Source organism: Pinus tabuliformis, chromosome 6, assembly GCF_031772625.1.
Source record: "Pinus tabuliformis cultivar Carrire ecotype Pingquan chromosome 6, CPIR1, whole genome shotgun sequence".
NCBI lineage: Eukaryota > Viridiplantae > Streptophyta > Pinopsida > Pinales > Pinaceae > Pinus > Pinus tabuliformis.
Window position 1 is genome coordinate 1,698,388,587 of NC_142292.1, and position 22,524 is coordinate 1,698,411,110.

Here is a 22,524-nt window from a genome sequence, read left to right on the forward strand (position 1 = left end):
AAAAGGAACCAGTCACCCGTTAGGGATTCTCCCCAATGTTCCAGTTACATTGAAAGGGAAGACAGTTCATATGAACATCATGGTCGTCCAGGGACCCTTGGTTTATAACTTACTCCTTGGACGAGACTATATATATTGCATGGAGGCAATAGTGTCCTTGCTCTTTAGAGTCATGTGTTTTCCGCACGAAGGAAGAATGGTCAAGCTCATAGACCAACTTTCATTTCCAGGATCACGCATCGCAAATAGTCAAATACCATCCCTTAATGGTTTATTCACTCAAGGAATGCCACCACCCCCGGTTCTACTTCCCGATGAATGCGAGTAATTCGGAAAGAAAGAACTGGGACCCAGGGGGCATGCACCCTGGCCTGCCTTGGGCAGAGAAAACCTTGGGTATAAAGTTAATTTCCGCAGAAGAATGGACTAGTCCGTACCCCGTCCGAAAAAGGAAAAGAGGGTTGTTCTAGGATAAAATTCTTTTGTCAAAGTTATGTGAGCGAAAAGATCGTCTCCCTTTGTCTAAAAAAGTAGGCTCTCCTAAGGAGGAGATCCATTTGTGGCAGCAAGTAGCCACCATCTTTGAATGTCAAGCCTCACCCATTAAAACATATGTTTTAAAGGATAAGTAGGGGCAGTCTCCAAAGAAAGAGATGAAATTGCTGCAACAAGTAGTCACCATCCTTAGCAACCTAATGATAGACATCGCCGAAAAGAGAGTTTAGTTTGCAGCAACAAACAAAACCATTTTTCGGATAATAAGTAAGAGGACAGAATCTCGAAATTATACTTTATACCTGGGGGCATGCGAACCTTTTGGAGTGCAAGCACGGGACGACTATTTATTTTTTTTAAATTTTTAGGTCCTCCCTTTAAACCTGTAGGTCTAACCCGTTAAACTCGTAGGATTAGCCGTTTCCAGCTTGCATAAAGAAAGGATGTGAGGCAAAAGTTAAAACCTGCCGAATTGGAGTAATTAGTGAGGTATCGCTCCTTAAATAAGATTACCTCACCTGAGGCATTCCTTGTATTAAGACTGGTATAATCGAGCAGTTTTAGCAATGTTCATGCTCGTTAAAAAATAAACGCAAGAATCGAGCAGTTTTTGTATAGAGTTCATGCTCGTTAAAAAATAAACATAAGTTGTGAGCAATCTTTCCCTAGCAGTTCAAGCTCATCCAGAAAAAATGAACCGGTAAATAACCTTGAGAAATGTAACCTTTGAAAGCCATATTAAAACCCTTGGTCGTGTTTATATGCCGTCACCTCCATCCGTTCATTTGGCCAATCGTTCATCTCCATATGTTTGTTTACCCATTTTGAGGAACAGCTGCGAAGAGTGATTTCACTTAGCCATCCTTGTGACACTGCCGTGATTGGAAAATTCCAACCTGTACCTGGAATCTGCTGCTATCCCTGTTTATCACTCGTTCCTCAAAAGACGAGTCTTCTTTGAGCTCTTTTCACTGACTCGTAAAATATGAAAAGTTTGCCGAGTTTTGGCCTTCCAGCTCGTTAAAAGGACCGGAAGAGCTATCCCTCCTCTAGATTTTAATCTTTTTGGACCTAAGGGATTATTGCACAAAAATATCGAGCGCTTGTTTTGTTCGGCTCGTTAAAGAAATCGAAAATTCATCCCTTCTGTATTGTTTTATACTTTTTCGAACTTAAGGGATTAGATGACGAAAAAGGAATTTTGGAGTTAACTTTCCGTACCTTTTCAGACTCTCTAAAAATGAAAAGGACCGAGTTTTCCTTGTCGTTAGACTCGTTAAAATGATTAAATAGCGACAAACTTGTCTTTAGACGAGAACGAGTTTCCCTATCGCTAGGCTCGTTAAAACATAGCGATGGGCTTGCCCGAAGGGCAGGTTATAGAACAAGCATATGTTATCCTCGTCAAGCTTGACAAAAATAAAGAGGTACTGGTCAACAATGACTGGGGAAAAATTGGGAGAACCTCACAGCATTAATGGTAGCAAGTTGCTCTTGAACATGACACTTTGTCCTCCATATCACATCGGGTTGGGTTGTTTCATTCACCGGTCTCATAACCATGGTCCTCGCCACACCATCCACATTTGGGGTAATTCTACCAATCCATCACATCAGTGTCGTTATGTGTTCAAGAGATGTGGTTCTGCAAAGAGTCAACCGTGTCCCATCCACTGCCATACATTGTCCTTCATCCATTTCATGACCGCCACCCTGAATCATACATCACAGTTTGTTTTCACCTCATCACAATCACTAGCTCCGTTCTGTGTCACTGATGTGGGATTCATTAAGGCCCTCCTTTGACGGATCGCTCCTTGTCGACATCAGCTCATTATCCAAGGAGTTGATCTAGGAACACCCCCTTCAGTACTTTGAGGCTTGCATGCCTCAATGGCAAGTTTCTCACTTCCGGCGACAGGTATACATCAATGACCTTCGACCAGAAGATTTTGCATGGTGGTCGACGCCAAGTCTTTTATTCCCACCATGTGAATTGTATTGCCGTACCTTGAGGGTCATCATCCTTATCGGTGATTCCTCTCGCGCTTGTTAACGGTTTACATCATTGACCGGTAATCAAGCGATGTCTTTCCATGTTCGACTTCAAGAAATTCTCACATGGATCGACTTGTACATCGAGTGAAGATCGGAAGAGATTGAAGACCCCGGATCTAGTTTCATCCATCCGGGCCGCGATATATATTCAGGACATAAAGACATTTGATATGTACATCATTACAGCAGATGATCATCCTTCTCAAAGGATGATAATTTCAGCAGAGAATTATCGGTCTACAATCAGACGATCGTCTGTTCTATGTACCAAAATGTATTTATAAAGCTGAGCATGGGAATGCCCGCCTCAGCTAGATCATGAAAATGTATGAAAAATAATGTATTGTATTGTATCTTATTACAGGACACTTCTCAGCAGATTGAATGAACTTCGGATCCTCTCAAAAAAGCATTTCACCCGATAAACGACCTCATACTTTAGGGGGCATCTGTTATAGACAATTTTGTGCCTTACAACAACAAGCATGAATTGTCAATAATCCAAGGGATCCAAATTTCCCTAAACATGATGTTCCTACCCCTAGAGGAACAAGGTCAGCAAACCAACAGCTCTCAGATCAGTTCTCCACCTGAAAACACTCAAAAACAAGCAATCCTGAAATCAAAGCAGGTGCTCCACTAGGCTTCTGCGCTGAAACTCAGATCCTCCATGGTGTACCTGCGTTGCAAAGCAAGTGGAACAAAGGCCACCTGCGCTGAGCGAGATGGGACAAGTGGCACACTGAGTCATTGCTCTGGAATCTTCCAAAAATGACACTTGGATCAGGGATTTCGCCTTGTGATGAGTCAGAGGCTCTGTTTCTCCAAGTGGAAGCAAGGTTCTCCAAGTGGACTCAAGAACTGAAGATCAACTGAAGAGAGAGAGGACACAAGGCAGCTACACATCAGTTGCAAGCTGACTCATCCTTTCTCAATTCATCTATATATTGAGCTCTCTCCTATGAGCTCAGGAGGCTGGAATTTTGTGCAAAGTAATGATATGTTGTTGGTTTCACTATAGAGCTATTGGGTGATTGCTTGAGAGAGGTGAAGAGAAGAAATTCTTTCTGCTGGGAGGTGTTGCTGGATTGGGGCCTTCAATGGTTGTAACACTCTCAGAACCTTTACTTCTTCATTAATAAAAGCTATTGAGGTTCTTCTATATGCTCTTGTTTCAATGATATATTGTGATAATTGTATATTTGGTTTATACTAATCCTTGAACCAGTTATGATTGCATGCCTCTTGTAGTTTCCTTCTTTGTTATTTTGTAGGATCTTATTGTAGCTGAGCCAGCAAAAGAACAAGGAGCTAGGAGCAAACGACCAAAGAAAAGAGTTTGGATTCGACATTAAGCGCAAGGCAACGGTTAGTGCATTTCTCCACTCTCTTTTGCTTTCATAAAGAAGTAAACCTTAAGTAGTTTGCTTTACAGTTGTTGCTGAGGTACTATCACCCTTAGAGTGGGATAGGGTCATCCGAATCGGATACTTTTCCCTACAACATGGACACCTGTTTTATAGCTAAGAGAATCTAACTACCTCATAAATCCTCTTATAACAAATATAGGATGCATTAACTCTCTCCCAACAAAATAGAGCTAATATAGCAACACAATCTGATTGTTGTCACCTACTGAGATTTTTGCCTATTTTACTAAAACCGAAAATCTCAACAATCTCCACCTTGACAACAATTAGCCTGATGCCATGTTTCTTTATTATTTATTTTTTCTGCAAGCCAAGAGAAGCCAAACACCAACGCAGGTTCTCTAACAAAACTGGTTTCGTGAACATGTCTGCACAGTTTTCCTTGTTGGAAATAACACTGAGAGGGGGGGGGGGGGTGAATCAGTATTATCAGATCAGTAAAACCTTTCCAATTTCATACTCAGAAACATATACGCTACTTCAATTAAGTGAACCCGCGTGTACACGCTACTGTGTCTAATGCAACCAGCATATATCTTAGAGATCTTATAATTCAGTTAGCTTAATCTTCAGTAAATGCATCAGAACATTATTAAGAATATTAACAGTAAACAGGTGCAGTATAACAGAACAGAACATCACACAAGAGCCACACACATGAACACCATGATATAAGGTGGAAACCCAATGTGGGTGAAAACCACCTGCTGCAATTCGTCTCTTTCTTCTTTAATAAGAAACTTCTTTTACAATGTACTGGTGCAGTCCTTTACCAGTACGCAGGCTACAACCTGCAGAGGGCTACAACCCTCTCTCGTTTTCCAACTACTTCTGGAAGGGAGCTACAACCCCCTCAGCTCTTGTACTAGCCGATCCATTTACTAGTACGTAGGTACTGACCCTACAACCTTCTTTCTTTCAGGGACCACGTTTCATCAATTTTCAGACTGGATCCAAGAGTACAAAACAAACATTACAGCAATACAATCATCAACTTATACTTGCATCATAATTCATTAAACAACCCAATACTGAATCACTGAAACCCTGTCATCAAGAACACAGAACCCAAACCAGAGCCCAGAACTCTGCAACAACCACCAGAATCAACAGCAACCTGAAATATCAAATCTTATTATGCATACGCTACTTCACTGTACCAAAACCGCGTGTATACACGCTTTCTCCAAAGGCAACCCGCGTGCAGATCTAGAAATAATTACTTCTGCCTTCGCTGTTAGATCCGACCCTTGCCAAGCGTCCCGAACAGATAAACAACAATACCAGATCTTCTCACTTCGTCAGACACACCTTGCTTACCTGCCCTTGCCTAATGATCTTCTCCTTATATAGCCTTATGCCCTTTACAATACCACGGTCCAAAACCATAGTAACCCAATACCATCAGCTTCAAAACTAGGGATCAACACGTTCGTCGAGACATCAAGGTCCAAAACCATAGGCACAACTTCCAAGGAATAACCGCCGTGGACCAAAGATAAGTTTTCCACATACACACGCTTTTACTGAAGCCAACCAGCGTGTACACGCGACTTGATATATAGAGAACCTGCGTATACGCGACTTGGTATATAATGAACCTGCTTGTATACGCGACTTGGGCTTAACGAACCTACGTGTATGAACTTTCTTGGCATGTTGTACTAAGATCTGTCCTCTGATTAAGTTGCCATCACCTGTACCAACCTCTGAGCACCTGTACCAACCTCTGAGTGAGTTGCCATCAAGGACAACATTTGAATCATAATGCCAACACTTTGTATGCACCTTTTCAAGAGAGACTCCCCTTTCAGTGATAACCTTACAAAATGGTACTTTATTGGAATATGCTTTGATTTACTATGATAGGCCAGATTCTTAGCCAAATGTATTGCACTTTGACTATCACAAAGTAACTTGATGTTGTCCTATAACCTACCAAACTCACCAAGCAAACCTTTCAGCCAAACCGCTTCTTTGCAAGCATGTGAAGCAACAATGTATTCTGCTTCAATAGTGGATAAAGCAGCAATGTTTTGTAGCTTTGACATCTAGCTAATAGCTCCACCTGCAAGAGTAAATACATACCCTAAAGTTGACCTTCTCTTATCCAAATCACCTGCAAAATCGGAATCAACATACCTGCAAACAAATTCACTACTCTTATTGTAAGTGATACAATAACTACTTGTGCCTCTCAAATACTGAAGCACCCATTTCACTGCTGACCAGTGTTCTTTACCTGGATTTGCCATATACCTGCTGACAACCCCAACTGCATGTGAAATATCTGGTCAAGTACAAACCATCGCATACATCAAACATCCTACTACATTGGCATATGGAATTCGAGACATATATTCCTTTTTTTCATCTGTATTAGGACATAAACTGGAAGAAAGCTTAAAATGGGAAGCTAAAGGGACTGACACAGGCTTCACATTGTTCATACCAAACCTCACAAGTATTTTCTCAATATACTTCTGTTGTGATAGCCACAGCTTACCATTGCTCATGTCTCTGAAAATCTCCATGCCCAAAATCTGTCTTGCTGCTCCTAGATCTTTCATATCAAATGTCCTTGCCATATGAGTCTTTAACCTGTTGATTTCTTCAATGCTTTTGCTTGCTAAAAGCATATCGTCAACATACAACACTAAGATAATGAACATGCCATTACTTAACTGCGTAAAGTAATCACAATGATCATATTCACTTCTTATATATTTTTGACTCAACATGAAAGAATCAAATTTCTTGTACCACTATCGAGGCGACTGCTTCAGACCATACAATGACTTCTTGAGCCTGCAGACAAATTTCTTATTGCTATGCTGAAAAACCCTTCCGGTTGTTCCATGTAAATTTCCTCATCTAAATCTCCATGTAAAAATGCAATCTTAACATCTAGTTGTTGTAATTCTAAATCAAGCAAAGTGACTAATGCTAACACAATTCTAATTGAAACTATTTTAACAACTAGTGAAAATATCTCATGAAAGTCAATGTCTGCTTTCTGAGAAAACCCTTTTGCAACCAGCCTCGCTTTGTATCTGTCCTCCGTATCATTGACGCCCCGTTTCACCTTGAAAACCAATTTACATCCCACAGTTTTCCTGCCTTTGGGAAGTTCAACCAGATCCCATGTGCCATTCTTACCTAAGGCCATCATTTCGTCCTTCATCACTGCTTTCCATTTGTCACTTTTTGAACCTTCTATAGCTTCTTGATAGCACAGAGGTTCATCGTCATTAGCTGTAAATGCAACTGAAGTAACATAATCATCATACCTTTTTGGAGGGTGTTTGATTCTTGTAGACCTCCTTAAGGATGTTTCTGGTGCTTCCACAATTGGCTGACTACCATCTACAGGAACTTCTTCATGACCACCATCTAAGACCTGTTCATGACCTACATCTAAACCCTGTTCATAATCTGATTCTGAAACCTGTTCATGACTAGAATCTGAACTATGGTCATCATGACTATCATTAGAAGTGTTGTCAAACTGAATGTGCTGAAAATCAGATACATCATCCTGTTTCAATTTATTATCTACATCTAACTGTACAAGAGAGGATTCATCAAACTTTACATCTCTGTTGATGATGATTTTGCGGGTAGTAGGATCCCACAATCTAAATCCCTTTGTTCCATCACCATACACAACAAAGATATACCTTTTTTATTTCGGATCTAATTTAGTTCGCTGATGTTTAGGTACTAGAGCATATGCATCACAACCAAACACTCTGAGTTTAGAATAATCATAAGGGTGTCCTTTCCATACCTCTTGAGGAATCTTGAAACCTATCGTTGTCGATGGCGACCGATTTATCACATAACAAGCTGTAGCCACCGCTTCTGTCAACAACTCCTTCTGCAAACCAGCGTTACTCAGCATACTCCTTGCTCTCTCCAAAAGAGTCTTGTTCATGCGTTGAACAACTCCATTTTGCTGAGGAGTATAAACAGTAGTCTTATGTCTCTTGATCCCTGCATCCTTGCAATAGTTTTCAAACTCCTTGGAGGTAAACTCACCACCATTGTCAGTTCTTAAACATTTTATAGTTTTACCAATGATGTTTTCTACCAATGCTCTAAACTGCTTGAAAACTGTAAAAACATCAGACTTCCTTTTCAACATGTAGACCCACACTTTCCTAGAAAAGTTATCAATAAACGATACAAAATATGACGAGCCACCATACGAAGTTGTAGGTGCTGGACCCAAAACATCTGAATGGATATAATCAAGTATTCCTTTACTAGTATGTTTTCCTGTTTTAAACTTTTGCTTACTTTGTTTGCCAAACAGACAATGTTTACAGAAATCTAACTTTCCAGACCTTAGATTAGGAAGTAACTTGCGATCAGCCAAAATCTTTAACCCTCTTTCACTCATATGGCCCAACCTTTGATGCCATAGGCGAATGGAACTACTGTCATGTTCAAACACTGTAGACACATGAACTGACCCTGTTCTTCCTTCTAACTAAAATAGATCTCCTACTTTCTTAGCTTTCATTACTAGTAAAATACCTTTGTAAATTTTCATTACTCCACCTTGAATTACAGTTTTATATCCATTTGTGTCAAGTGCCCCCAGTGAAATTAGATTTTTCCTTAAATCTGGTACATGTCTTACATCAGTTAACATTTTAGTTGTCCCATCAAACATTTGCAGTTGTATATTCCCTATTCCCACAATATTAGATGTGACATCATTACCCTTGTACACGACTCCATCATTAACTGATCTATACGTCTTAAACCATTCTCTATGAATACACATGTGGTTTGATGCCCCGGAATCCAACAACCAATGTTGATCATGATTTGACAAATTAACTGATAAGACTTCGTCGCTCATACCTGAACCAGATGCCGAACCCGTATCGGTCGTATTTGCTTCCTTCTTCTCTGTCGATGAAGCTTCTTTAGAAGTTTGTTGTCGCTTCCAGCAATCCTTTTTCATATGCCCTGATTTGCCGCAGAACCAGCACTTTACTTTACTCTTTTTTCCTTTTGACTTTGAACGCGAATCGTTGCGCTTACCAAAGCGTTTTTCTCTAGAACAACCTATAGCCACCATTGCCTCTGATGTAGAGGTGTCAGCATTCGACCACTTCTTGGTCTCCTTGGACAACAAAACTCCGACGACATCATCAAATTCAATGGTTTCGGATGAACTAAGACTTATAGAAGTAACAAAATGATCCCATGACTCGGGCAATGAGCACAATAAAGTTATGGCTTTATCTTCAGATTCAAACTTTACTTCTATGCTTTCTAATTGTACCAGTAGAGTATTAAAAACATTCAAATGATCAGTAATGAAAGTACCTTCCTTCATTAGCAAACTGTATAGCTGCCGCTTCAGGAGAATCCGATTTGTCAAGGATTTTTTCATATACAGCTTCTCCAACTTCATCCACAAACCAACAACAGTCTTCTCTGGCACGATGTTAAATAAAACATCATCAGCCAAACACAGTCGAATACCGCTCAAGGCTCTTCCATCCAATTCATTCCATTCAGCATCTGTCACGGGGTAAGGCAATTTGGATCTTCCCGACAGCGCCTTTGCCACGCCTTGTTGTACCAGGAGATCATGCATCTTTACCTTCTAGATCTCGAAGTTATTTTTGCCATTAAACTTCTCGATTTGAATCGGGCACTCTGAGTTTTCGCCATCTTGTTTATAACAAAGAATCTCCAATTCCAAAGAAGTTAATAAATAAAAAACCACCTATGCCTTATTTTACAATGCCTTTACTTTATATTAAAAAATCCCTTTGTTGTTTGCATTTCAAATTACAATTAAAAAACAGTGTAAACGGATTGGCGCGCAGCAAACTATAAAATGAACTTGGCGCTTGCTTACCAACTGAAGCTCCGTGCCACTTGAAAAATGTTGTAAGTGTGAAAAATTGACGCGCATATACCTATAAATTCTGTGCCCATCCGGCTCTTAGCGCGCTGGCGCGCTTATGCATATCGGTCCAGCGCCAACGCCAATGCTTGGCGCACCTGTTCAATGCTTACCCGCACCAATTGCCAAAACGGTTTAAAAAATACGAAATACTCCACCTGCGCTGAAATACTACACCTGCACACGTGAAATACTCCACCTGCAATCACACGCACTGAAATACTCGCGCTGAGGCTGTTTGATCACCGTTTCAATCGATCTGCGATTTGGCATAGACATCAATTGCGCTGGTCAACGCACATAACACAATGTACGCACCTCAGCCATGCGCCAACAACACCTCCACGCAACAATTCTGTATTACGCACCTTTCGCAGCAAATTCTTGTATTCGGTCACGTGTTGTTTCAACGATTTTGAGAACTTGATGGCATGCGCAGGCGCAGAAGAGATGACACTGCCGCCATTAAGGTTCTGCAACTGTTTTCGGAAATACTCAAAACCAATGTATCTTTCTTTCGCCTCTTCTGAGCACTCATTCATATATATATATATATATATATATATATATATATATATATATATATATGTACACACGCATTAGCGCCAAACTAAACTTTAGCGCGGATGAAAACCCCAACTATACGCACAGAAAAACTTCACGTCGCGGGAATTTTCCGAAGGAATGATGCAAAGGCGTAGTAACGTGTCGAGAGTCACAACGGTGGATCCTGCCAGCGTTGCTGGCACTCTAACACTAGCACAACCACACCGTTTTTCATACAAAGCCACAGTGCTATGATCATACGCGCAGTTCCTCCAGCAACATGCCACGCCTGTCTCAATGCTGCTTGGTCCACGCCTGTCTCTGCTACGCCACTCCTCCACTGCGCCACGCCTCCAACATGCTCTGATACCACTTGTTGAAGCCAACAGTGCGCAGCAAACCAAAAAACAACAACAGCAAATAAACCATACACAAAAGACACAAAAGATTAACGTGGTTCACCCAACCATTCTGGGCTACGTCCACCAAACATAGGCATCGGAAATATCTATTATCAAACAAGAGATTACAAGATATTCAATTTCCTCACAAACTCTCACGCTCACTTTCAAATCCATATGGACACCTGTTTTATAGCTAAGAGAATCTAACTACCTCATAAATCCTCTTACAACAAATATAGGATGCATTAACTCTCTCCCAACAAAATAGAGCTAATATAGCAACACAATCTGATTGTTGTCACCTACTGAGATTTTTGCCTGAAAATCTCAACAAACAAGGCAAATAGGCCAGGTAAGTAGGTGTGAAGATCATTTGTTAGAATGAATGGATTTGTCGTGGGTTTGAAGTAAAAGGGCGGTGATCCGTTTGATGAATGTCAAACAACAAAATAAGGGTGTCTCTTGTGTTGTGTTTGTGCTTCATGTTTAAACAATTATGGGGTATGTTGCCATGTCCCTTGGTCATGTGGCTAGATGGGGCAGCGACAAACTACCTCCCACCTTCTCGTGTGCAAAGCACCCCATGTGGGAAATTATTCATCCATTAATGGTTGAAAATGGTTTGATTCTATAATTTATAATTCAACTAAATATTCATAATCAATATTATCATTTTATTTATATTTATTTTAATAAAATTAAAATTTTTAATTATAAACTTCTAACCTGATAAAGAAATTCATAATTAATATAAATCATAATTAAACTATTTGTTCACAATCAACATTATCCTTTTAAGTAAAATATTTTTATTTTAATAATTTAAAACTTTAATGATAAATTTCTAATCATATATATATATTACTTTACTTTAAAAATAAAATAAAATAAAATAAATTTCTTGCCTTGCCCGTACTAACTTAAAATCCATAAAATCTCAGGGTAAAAATAGGTTGAGAGGAATACCTAAGCTGCATGTCGTGATGTCTTATTGCTCCACAGCGAGGCTTGTATCCTCTCTTCATGTATATAACACCTTCGTTATCTATAAAAGTCGATAAATATAATTAACACCGCCTCATTCTTCGAACATTCATTCCTCCATTTCTTTCTTGTCATTCTTGTTCTCCTTCTGCAAGTCCTCCCAAGACTTTCAAGATCAGCCCAATGCCGATTGCTTCACAATACACAAATTCATCGGCAGAGGAGAAGCCAAGCTCCTGGATGTGAATACGGTTAATGCAGCCCAATTCATCAGTCGCAGAAAATTACGGATTCGATAAAATGATATAGCAAATTAGGGACGCCATAGCCATCAGTTGCGAGAGGTATGTTTCAATCCCACATCCCACATCAGTTTTCAACCAGACCACGTTGATTAGTGAAGTGGATCCGGCTTCTGTAAGAAGCACTGGTTAGAGGACTCGCAGTAGCCTTACACCAATTAGAAGTATTACCCTTCTTTAACATCTCTGCAGAGCACATGTATTCCCCAATTCGATCATAATATCAATATTGCTCATTCTTCTCCAACAGCGGATGATATTTCTGCTAAATTCCCAAATTATTTTAGGGCTTATTTGGGAGACCATCTCTACATCGCATTCCTGGCATTCAGCATTCTACCCAGGTCAAGCCGTCGCCCAAGTACATTAAGGTAAACGAAAATTTCTCTGAGTTTCAGTCTCAGACTTTCAATGTATAACGTGCTGTTTATAAGAATAATTTGATTTCTGAATACCGGAAATTTCTGCAATCAGGTATGAATTCTCGGATTTATAATAGAAATTATCACATATCTCATAGTGAAGATAGAGGTCAGAGGAATTCAAGCATAAGAAGCCTCGGTTTATACAATCAAAAGATTGCAAACCAGGAGAACAGTATGGGTGGATCTCTCTATTTGCTGGTCGATGCCATTGAGCTATTAGAAGGTCAGCAACATCATATAACTGTAGGCATCGAAATTCAGGAAAAGGTTTCAGTCCAGGTTTTACCCAAAAACACCCTAGGGCTAAAGAAAAATGCTTTGGGCAAACCTAGTTTGCAACACCATGAATGCTTGGATGAGGGTCAAAGTTTGGAGTCTGTAAAAGCATTGCCCTTAAATAAGGTTAGTGAACCTGGAGATTTCCAACATAGTTTCAACAGCATTTCAAATGTGTGTAAGATAGGGCAAGGAAGGACACCTGGGATTCGTTCGAAGCGAGGAAGATTACAAGCCTTCCCCTCCAAGTATTCAGACTCTGTATTGCAGCCATGGAAGAAAGTTTCAAGAAAGGTACCCAACTGTTCTTGACTCTGTATTGCAGCCATGGAAGAAAGTTTCAAGAAAGGTACCCAACTGTTCTTGACTCTGTATTCCAGCCATTGAAGAAAGTTTCAAGAAAGGTACCCAGCTGTTCTTGATTTTTTTTTTGAGGTAAGCTGACGAAGCTCAGAGCTCAACGTAACCTGATGAAGTTCAGGGCTCAAACGTAACTCGATGAAGCTCAAGGCTTAAGCATAACTTGATGCTTATTGTGTACTCACATTCTCACTGTGATTTGGGAAGGTTTAATTGCATCATGCTAGTGAAGAGTTGGGAAGGTTTAATTGCACATGCTAGTGAGCATTTACAATGTTTGGGAATTTTTATCTTGGGTTAAAATATAACTTATATTTATTAGGTACATTCACATTGTTTCTGTGGTTTCAAAGATCTGCTTTTAACAACTAATAAAGACGAAGATTACAGGCCTTCCCTCCAAAGTATTCACTCATTGTTGCAGCAGTGGAAAAAAGTTTCAAGTATTCACTGAATAGACTGTTAGCAGTAGCCATCACCCTATTCATCGTCCTGCAGATTGCAACCATCAATAAATGACAATGGCTTTTAGTAAAATTCGTGTTGAACATATTTTACTTTAGTTGTATTATTTTGCATTTTTATTTTTTTGAGATTTTCTAGGTCCAGCTCTATTGTGCTGATATTTTTTTCTCGTCATGATATATTTACAGAGTGAAGTTTAGAATTAACCTGAAGTTTACAATTAAATATTGTGTGATGTGTTAAAGAACAGAGCCATTTCAACAGAGCAACAAGTTTTCTTGTTGGGTTTTTCTTTCACCCATGTCTCTTTGTAGCTAAGTTACCCATTGATTCGTCACTGTGGTTTTTTTTAGCTTTTATAATTTGCAGAAAGAAAAAATTGGAAACCTTCATTAACGCTCAAATTGTAAAATATGATTTAATAAATATGTTTTCTAATGATGAATTGTTGAGTAGGTTTAGCAAAGATTATGATTAAATTTATCTCTAATTTAATATTTATATATCATTCTAATGAATGAGTAATATTGTAATTAGGTTTTATAAGTTTAATTGAAATATAATTTTGAAAGGTTAATTTATGTTAATTGTGATATTAGTATTTAGTAAAGGTGTTTTATTTCTTATTTTTTGAATTATTTATATTGTTAAAACGTAACAATGTGTAAAAAAAAAGTTGCATGTATATTAAATTGATTCAATCGTATCATATATAAGATTGTGGATAAATTTATTTTGGTTTTTGATTTATCAATTTTTTTAGAGGGATAAAATCTTTAGAGGTGGAAATCTTTTGTTTTAATTTTGGGCTTTTCCGTTAAAAAGAAGTTTGTACCTAAAGAGTTTGATTTGATAAATGTTAGTAAAATACAAGAAGACCATTGATTGACGATACTTCTCATTTTATAATATAAAAATATATATAATTTTTCACAAAAACTATTGAAGTTACTTATTAAATGATTGATGGTACTTCTCATTTTATATTATGAAAATATATATAATTTTTCACAAAAATTATTCAAGGCTTTTGTAAGTAATAAAAATATTTTGAATAACTTTGTAAATTTATGAAACAATCATTGTATCAATAACATTAGGAAGAAAATGTATCTTTCAGTTTTATGATAATTCATTGCCCATTATGGCGGAGGAGGTGTGTATGCATTATGCATTAGGTGTAATGTAAGTGTTACCACTCAAACTAGTAAGGGTCCTAGGAGAGGATCCTATAGAGAAACTACTAGGGTAAGGGCAACAACAGAGTGATAGCACACAGTCACCTCAGTTAAGGCTTCTTTCTCTTTACGGACTTTCACCAATGGGAGGAGCCCTGGTATAAGAGGAATCACAATAATGGATGTATCAATGAGAGGATGAAGGGTGATTGCCAAGGCCAATTCCTAAGAGAGACTCAATTGTATGGCTTTCTTGCTTGGAAAGCAAGGTGATAAGCTCTCTAGGAATAGCTAAGAGGATTCTCGAGGCCAGGGTTTAGGGATATAACTTGTAAATATGATTTCTAGGCCTAGAAATCCTTATGGAGACTTGGTCATTATGTGATCTTTGTGGAGTTGGAGTTGTAAAGTTGCAGGACCACACAAGACCAAGTAGACCCAGAATTAGGTCAAGGAAGTGGAATTAATCAATTAAGGAGGGGCTTGACCTATTTGTGGAAAGGAAGATGATCAATGGACAAATTGTCTTAGAATAGAATACAATGATCCAAATGAGGTCACTAGCCAAGGGAAACATAGGGCAAGAAATGATCATTGAGCTAGGGCTTGTAATATCTTAAGATCCCACCGTTAGGATTTCGTGAAATTTGGAGGGCCTCTAGAGGAAATTGTAGTGTAGTAATGGACAAGAAATCGAAGTCTTTTGATGGCTAGAATGTGAGATACGTGATTGCCTAAATGACCTATGGAGGCTAGGCCTAACAAGAGAAGGAGAGGTGAGAGAAATATGTGTTTAAAGTAACCACCTATGGAAGGATCAATGTCTTGTCCTTTGGGAGAGATGGAGTCAAGAAATTATGGTTTGGAAGAAGTTTATCCAATCAAGGTGGTCTTCAAGCAACTTCGCATGGCATTGGGGCATGAGAGCGGTGACTTGAGATCTATATACTTCGATATGCAATAATTGATGACTTGTCAAGATGTGTTTCAACAAAATGATCTCTATGAACATTCACCCACTCATACATGGCCCATGCAATGATGCAACGCTATAAAAGACCAAATTTTCCACAATTTCGAATAGGATATCAATAAATTTTAGACCTGTATAACAAAAATCCCAACAACATTCATGTGATAAAATAAATAACAAGAATAGGCATGAAAATATTACGTACATGTACAAAAGAGTATATCCAATCATCCTATTACGCCAATAATGAAGCTTCAAGACAAGAGAGATAAATCCAAACATCAAAATTCATCCATAACATCCAAACTCGTCCTTCAAAAGGGACTGTGAAATTCTCAAGAGCTACTAAATCCCAATCCAAGTGATGATTATGAAAATGAATCACCTCACTTGTATTTATACGGTCACTAATGAGTTTGATTTTCCTAATTTGTCATAATTAAGCCCCAAATAATAAAATAATGTGCAATAATAACATCCCTTGGTGACAAGCCCACCAAGATATCCCAATAAAATAATAATAAGCCTATATTGTTAAGCGGGTGTTAGCAAAGGGAGCCTACGAGTTAATGGATTATGACGGAATTCCACTGGCGCAACCTCGTAATGGGTTGTACCTCAAGCATTACTATGCGTAATGGTAACCAGTATGCTTTTGTTATATTTTTGTTTTCGCTAAAGTGTTTGTTTTGGTCGAGTAATCCACTTTTTACATTTATTGCAGATGTCAAACCTATTGGAGCCATGTGTTGGATATGCCGACGGAGCGAGTCGTAGTTCGCGGAACCTGTCCTCCGCAGCCTGGGCCATTTTTGATCCAAGCGGCGAGTTAGTAAGTTTCAGAGGTGTATGTATTGGTCGAGCAACGAATAAAATCGCTGAGTATAGCGCGTTGATAGAGCTTCTCTATGATGCCATCACTCATGGTATACGCCAACTAATTGTAAGGCTAGACTCACAACTTGTAATACTACAACTCAATGGTATATATTCCGTCCGAAACCCAGCTATTTATCGCATGTTCCTAAGGGTTAAGATTTTGGAAAGACAATTTGATCTTATTCAATATCAACATATTTCCAGAAACTTAAACACATTAATTGACTCATTAGCAAACTATGTGTTAGATAGACATTTGCAACATTTATAAAAAGAAACACATCATCAATGTTTTGCATGTGGATCATGTAGCTCAACCAAAATAAAACCCTGAAAATCAAAAATATATATAGTTGTTTATGGTTTACACATAATGTTCTGTAACCAAGACAAAATCGGTCAAGCGACCCAAAACTCAAAATGCTAGGGGGCACCCTAGTCTAATGATGCTTGTGATAACAAGTCACAGCCTGTGCGATCATGCGTAGGAAACGAGTCCATCGTCTGGGCACACCAGTAGTATGCCACTGTAACCGCAAAGGTAGCTAGTCAGTCCTCACATCTGGTATACCAAGAGTGAGGCTCTCAACCTGCTCCTGCAAAGCTGTGAGAGTCTCAGCCACATCGAGGTCACGAAGAGTAGCCCTTCCGACGGCCTCTCCTGCTGGGGCAACAGCGGGTACTCTCAGGCGAACTACTGGACGAACGGGACCAACATCTGCATGTACACATGAGTTTGATTAAAGTCTTGACAGAATAAAGCACAAAGACATTATAAACAAAAACGGTAAACAACAATATGGTCAAATATTTTACCAATGGCACCCCACTGCTCACCATCCGGCAGTACTAAGTCTGGATCATCCCGGAAGTCCATGCCAGCATATGGATACTCGGAATAAACCATCTCTTGACGATCAAACCACCTGAAGAAGGTATCAGAAAATGAAATCTGAGACTGACCAACATGCCTAGACATATGGTCAACCCATCTCTGCATACGTGGTTCAGTAGGAGAAGGTAAATCGAGTGCAATGTACTGCGACTGCATCAGTGGTATCTTCTCCAAGGCAAAGGCGGTCAAAATAGAACCATACCCAAAGTTCTTCAACCTCCCGTTCTTTATCTTGGTCAACTGTTCTTTCATCACAAGAAGTACTGCGTCGCACCAGTTGAACACCTTCGGTTGAAGGCATTCCAAGGCATGCTGCATATAAGATCGGTTGGCTACATGAAGAGACGCACTACCGACCATCCTACCAAAAGTAAACAGAATAGTCCTAAGGGACCTGTCAGTGACATCACGGATGATGATCTTGTCGTCTTTACTCGGCTGAGATCCTTCTCTGCAATATCGGCGGACATAATCTCTCACAGAATCGCCTCCTCGGGCCGAACCTGACAAAGAGATGGGGGCACCCCGCCTCGACAAGCCAGTCAAGAAATAGATGTCTACTGTAGTCAAGGGGATAGATTTGCCCCTAATCTGGAAAACCTGATTAGTAGGATCCCAAGCATCGAGCAAATACTGCAGTAAGTTGATCTGCTGTCTCATGCTAGAAATGCGAAAGAACTTCAGCAAGCCACAATTCCGCAGCGCGTTCACTGTAACTGGATCATGTAGGGCAATCATGTCCTCTTCTTCATGCTCACGTTCTCGCCATGTAAGGGTCATCTTACTCCAAGATCTCTGAAAAACAAACAAGAGAGGAGTTAGATCCTGATTTTGGTAAGAAACAGGCAAAAATTCCATAAAAAATTGTGCTTCAAATTCCCTTTTTTGCGCCCAACGCACCTGCAGCAGTGTTCTAGGTGCGTTGAAAGCCAGATTGCCTTCAGACAGGCCAGCATTCAACGCAGGTTTCGATACACTGGGGGTGCGTTGATGGCAGAACGAGTTCCTCAAACCCCAGGGGCTCAGAAAAGCTAGGAATCAAGCTCAAAATGCAAAATGGAAACCATGAAATGAAAGAGCTCAGGTTTAGCTCCTACCTGGTCCAGACGGCGCCGAGAATCGTCCACAGAATCTCTCGAAATCAGCTGATGAAAATCAAGGGGGAAAAGCACCTCCAAAGCTCCAACAAACCAAGTTCAAATGAAATGGTAAAATGAGAGGTAAAAAACACTTTTTAATTACTTTTACGTAGTTCAAAGTAAAATATTAGCGTTTTAAACTCATTTTCAAGCAAATATTGTTCATTTCTGACTAGTTTGATGAAGCAGTTGAAAATACAGTACGATCTTTGGAAGGACAAAGCTATTTATGGTAAAAATCAAAACAAGACCATCTGATCGAGCAGTGTTACCGCGAGGTTCAAGCTCGTTAAAAAATAAACCCGGACCGAGCAAATGTTTCCACCCGCGTTTAAGCTCGTTAAAAAATGAACTATTCCCTGGTAAATAACCACCGTGAATGTAGTACTTCAGCCATTAAAGCCTTGGTCGTGTTTGCACCGTCACCTCCACTTTTTCATTGGCCGATCATTCACCTCCATTTGATTGTTTACCCATTTTGAGGAACAGTTGCAAAGAGTGATTTCACTAGCCATCCTTGTAACACTACTGTGATTGGAAAATTCCAAACCTTACCTGGAATCAACTGCTACCCATTTTATCACTCGTTCCTCAAAAGACGAGTCTTCTTTAAGCTCTTTTCTGACTTGTAAATATGAAAAGATTGCCGAGTTCTGGCATTCCAGCTCGTTAAAGCGACGAGAAGTGCTATCCCTCCTCTAGATTTTAATATTTTTGGACCTGAGGGATTATTGCACAAAAAGATCGAGCGCTTGTTTTGTTCGGCTCGTTAAAGCTATCGAAAATTCATCCCTTCTGTATTGTTTTATACTTTTTCGGACTTAAGGGATTAGATGACGAAAAATGAATTTTGGAGTTACCTTTACGTACCTTTTTCACTCTCTAAAAATGAAAAGGACTGAGTTATCTTTGTCGTTAAACTCGTTAACAAGGATAATAACGACAAACTTTTCTTTAGACGAGAATGAGTTTCACTATCGCTAGGCTCGTTAAAACATAGCGATGGGTTTGCCCGAAGGGAAAATTATAGAACAAGCATATGTTATCCTCTTCAAGCTTGACAAAAATAAAGAGGTACTGGTCAGCAATGACTAGGGAAAAATTGGGAAGAAAACTCAAAGAATCTTTATTGGTAGCAAGTCGCTCTTGAACATGACACTTCCGCTCCGTGCCCGAGTCGGGTTGGGTTGTTTCATTCACTGGTCACATCGCCATGGTCACGCCATACCATCCACATTTGAGGTTAATACTACCAATCCATCACATCAGTGTCGCCGATATGTTCAAGAGAAGTCATCCAGAAAGGCCACCTGTGTCCCGCCCACTACCATACATTATACTCCATTCTTTCATGACCGCCACCCTGAACCATATATCATCAGATCATTTTCACCTCCATCAAAATCATTTGCTCCGTTCTGTGTCATTGATGTGGGATTCATTAAGGCCCTCCTGTGACGGATCACTTCTTGTCGACATCAACTCATTATCCAAGAAGTTGGTCTAGGAACACCCCATTCAGTACTTTGAAGCTTGCATGCCTCAATGGCAAGTTTCTCACTTCCGGTGATAGGTTTACATCAATGACCTTCGATCGAAAGATTTTGCGTGGTGTTCGACGCCAAGTCCTTTATTCACACCACGTGAATTGTACTGCAGTACCTTGAGGATCATTATCATTATCGGTGATTCCTCTCGCGTTTGTTAACAGTTTACATCATTGACTGGTAATCAAGCGATGTCTTTCCATGTTCGACTTCAAAACATTTCTCACATGGATCGACTTGTACTTCGAGTGAAGATCGGACGAGATCGAAGACCCCGGATCTAGTTTCATCCATTCGGGCTGCGATATATATTCAGGAAAATAAAGAAATTGAAATGTACAGCATTGCAGCACAGATAATCATCCTACCAAAAGGATGATGGCTCTATCAGAATCATCAGTCTACCATCAGACGATTGTCTGTCCTATGTACATGAAAATGAATTTATAAAGCTGAGCATGGGAATGCCCGCCTCAGCTAGATCATGAAAACAATATGAAGATAATGTATTGTATTGTATCTTATTACAGGTCTCCTCCCAGCATTGAAAGAACTTCAGATCCTCATAATAAAGCATTTCACCCGATAAACGGCCTCATACTTTAGGGGGCAACTGTTATAGACATTTTTGTGCCTTACAGCTCTAAGCATGAAATGTCCATAAACCAAGGGCTCCTAAGTCCCTAAAAGTGTTGTTCTAACCCCTAAAGGAACAAGGTCAACAAATTACAGCTTCTCCCAGAAGTTCTCCACCAGAAACTGCTCAGAATAAGTCAAAACAGGATCATTTCAGCTGCTCCACTAGCTAAGTGCGTTGCATAGCACCTAAATCCACTGGCTAGGTGCGTTGCAACGCACCTAAATGCACTACCAGGGTGCGTTGAGCGGGAAATGACAAATGGCAGTGTCATTCCGCAAGGTGGAAAGACAATGGAAGCTTCCAGAATCTTCTCCTATGACACTTGCTTCACTGAATTCGACCAATGATGAGTAAGAGGCCTTCAGTCTCCAAGTGGAAGCAAGAACTGGCAGAGAGAAGCCACTAATCAAATCACAAGCTGACTCATCCTCCTTGCATACATCTATATATGGATCCCTCATCCCAGAGATCCAGAGGCTGGAATTTTGCACATTGTAAGGAATCGCTGTTGGTTTTGAGATACATATCAGAGAATTGGGTGATCTATGCTTTGTTGGAGGTGATGAGGGGCTTCTTTGCTGGGAGGTTGATGCTGGGTCAGGAATCATCAGTTGTAACTCCTCCTGGATCTTCTTGTATATCAATAAAAACTATTTGAGTTTCTCCTCCATGCTTTTGTATCATTGATGCTTGTTACATTTGTGTGGTTAACTTAAATCTGATCCTAAGTTATTTATGAATATAAATCCATGTCTTTGTATAGTTTTCTTCTTCTGTGATTTTACAGGTACTTGGTGAAGCTGGGCAAGTAAGGGAGCAGATAGTTGGAAGCTGTCAAAGAGGAGAGAGATTGGATCAAAGGACTAGTGCAAGATACAGGTTGGTTCTTCCTATTCCTCTTTATTTATAGTTCATAAAGGAGATACAAAAGTAGTTTTCTCTGTTTGTTTCTAAGGCAGCTGTCACACCTTAGTGGGATAGAGCAGTTCTAAATAGACACTTTTCCCGGTAACAGGCCCATACCTTATTGGCTTCAGCTTCTTTCCCTCACCTTGCATTCTGTCTTTGCTGATGTATAGCCAAACTTGATCTCCAACTTGGAATCTATGTTCAATTCGACGCTTATTATGCCTTGCCTTGTACTTGGCCTGGCTCTGTCCCAGTTGTCCCTGCACTCCATAGTGAATTCCTTGGATCTGTTCAATGAACTTGGTTGCTTTGTCCACATCACTGTGTCCATCAACTGCTATGTCTTTCCCAAAGACAAAACCCAAGGGAGACTTTGGTGTAAAACCAAAACAAGTCTCAAAAGGAGATCTTTGTATTAGCATGGTTGTAAGCATGTTGCACATAACACAAATGTTCATCCCAAAGCTTGGGATGTTTGCTACAGTATCCCCTGAGCAACTGGATAATCGTCTTGTTGACCACCTCTGTTTGGCCATCTGTTTGTGGATGAAAGGCCATGCTCTTCTTCAGTTTGGTGTCCATCAGTTCCCATAGACTTGACCAAAATTTCCCAACAAATCGAGAATCTTGATCAGATACAATAGAAGTGGGTAACCCAAAATGAACCCATACATGCTGAAAGAA

The 22,524-nt window shown here is 39.7% G+C and overlaps 1 protein-coding gene across 1 annotated transcript; it reads left to right on the forward strand.

The window, feature by feature from the left end:
* Positions 1-12,573: 12,573 nt before the first annotated feature.
* Positions 12,574-13,413, forward strand: LOC149265517 (uncharacterized; the record flags this gene model as incomplete). Its single annotated transcript, XM_089404456.1, has 1 exon — positions 12,574-13,413. A coding segment is annotated over one exon (594 nt), but the record flags the coding sequence as incomplete, so codon positions are not given.
* Positions 13,414-22,524: the final 9,111 nt, after the last annotated feature.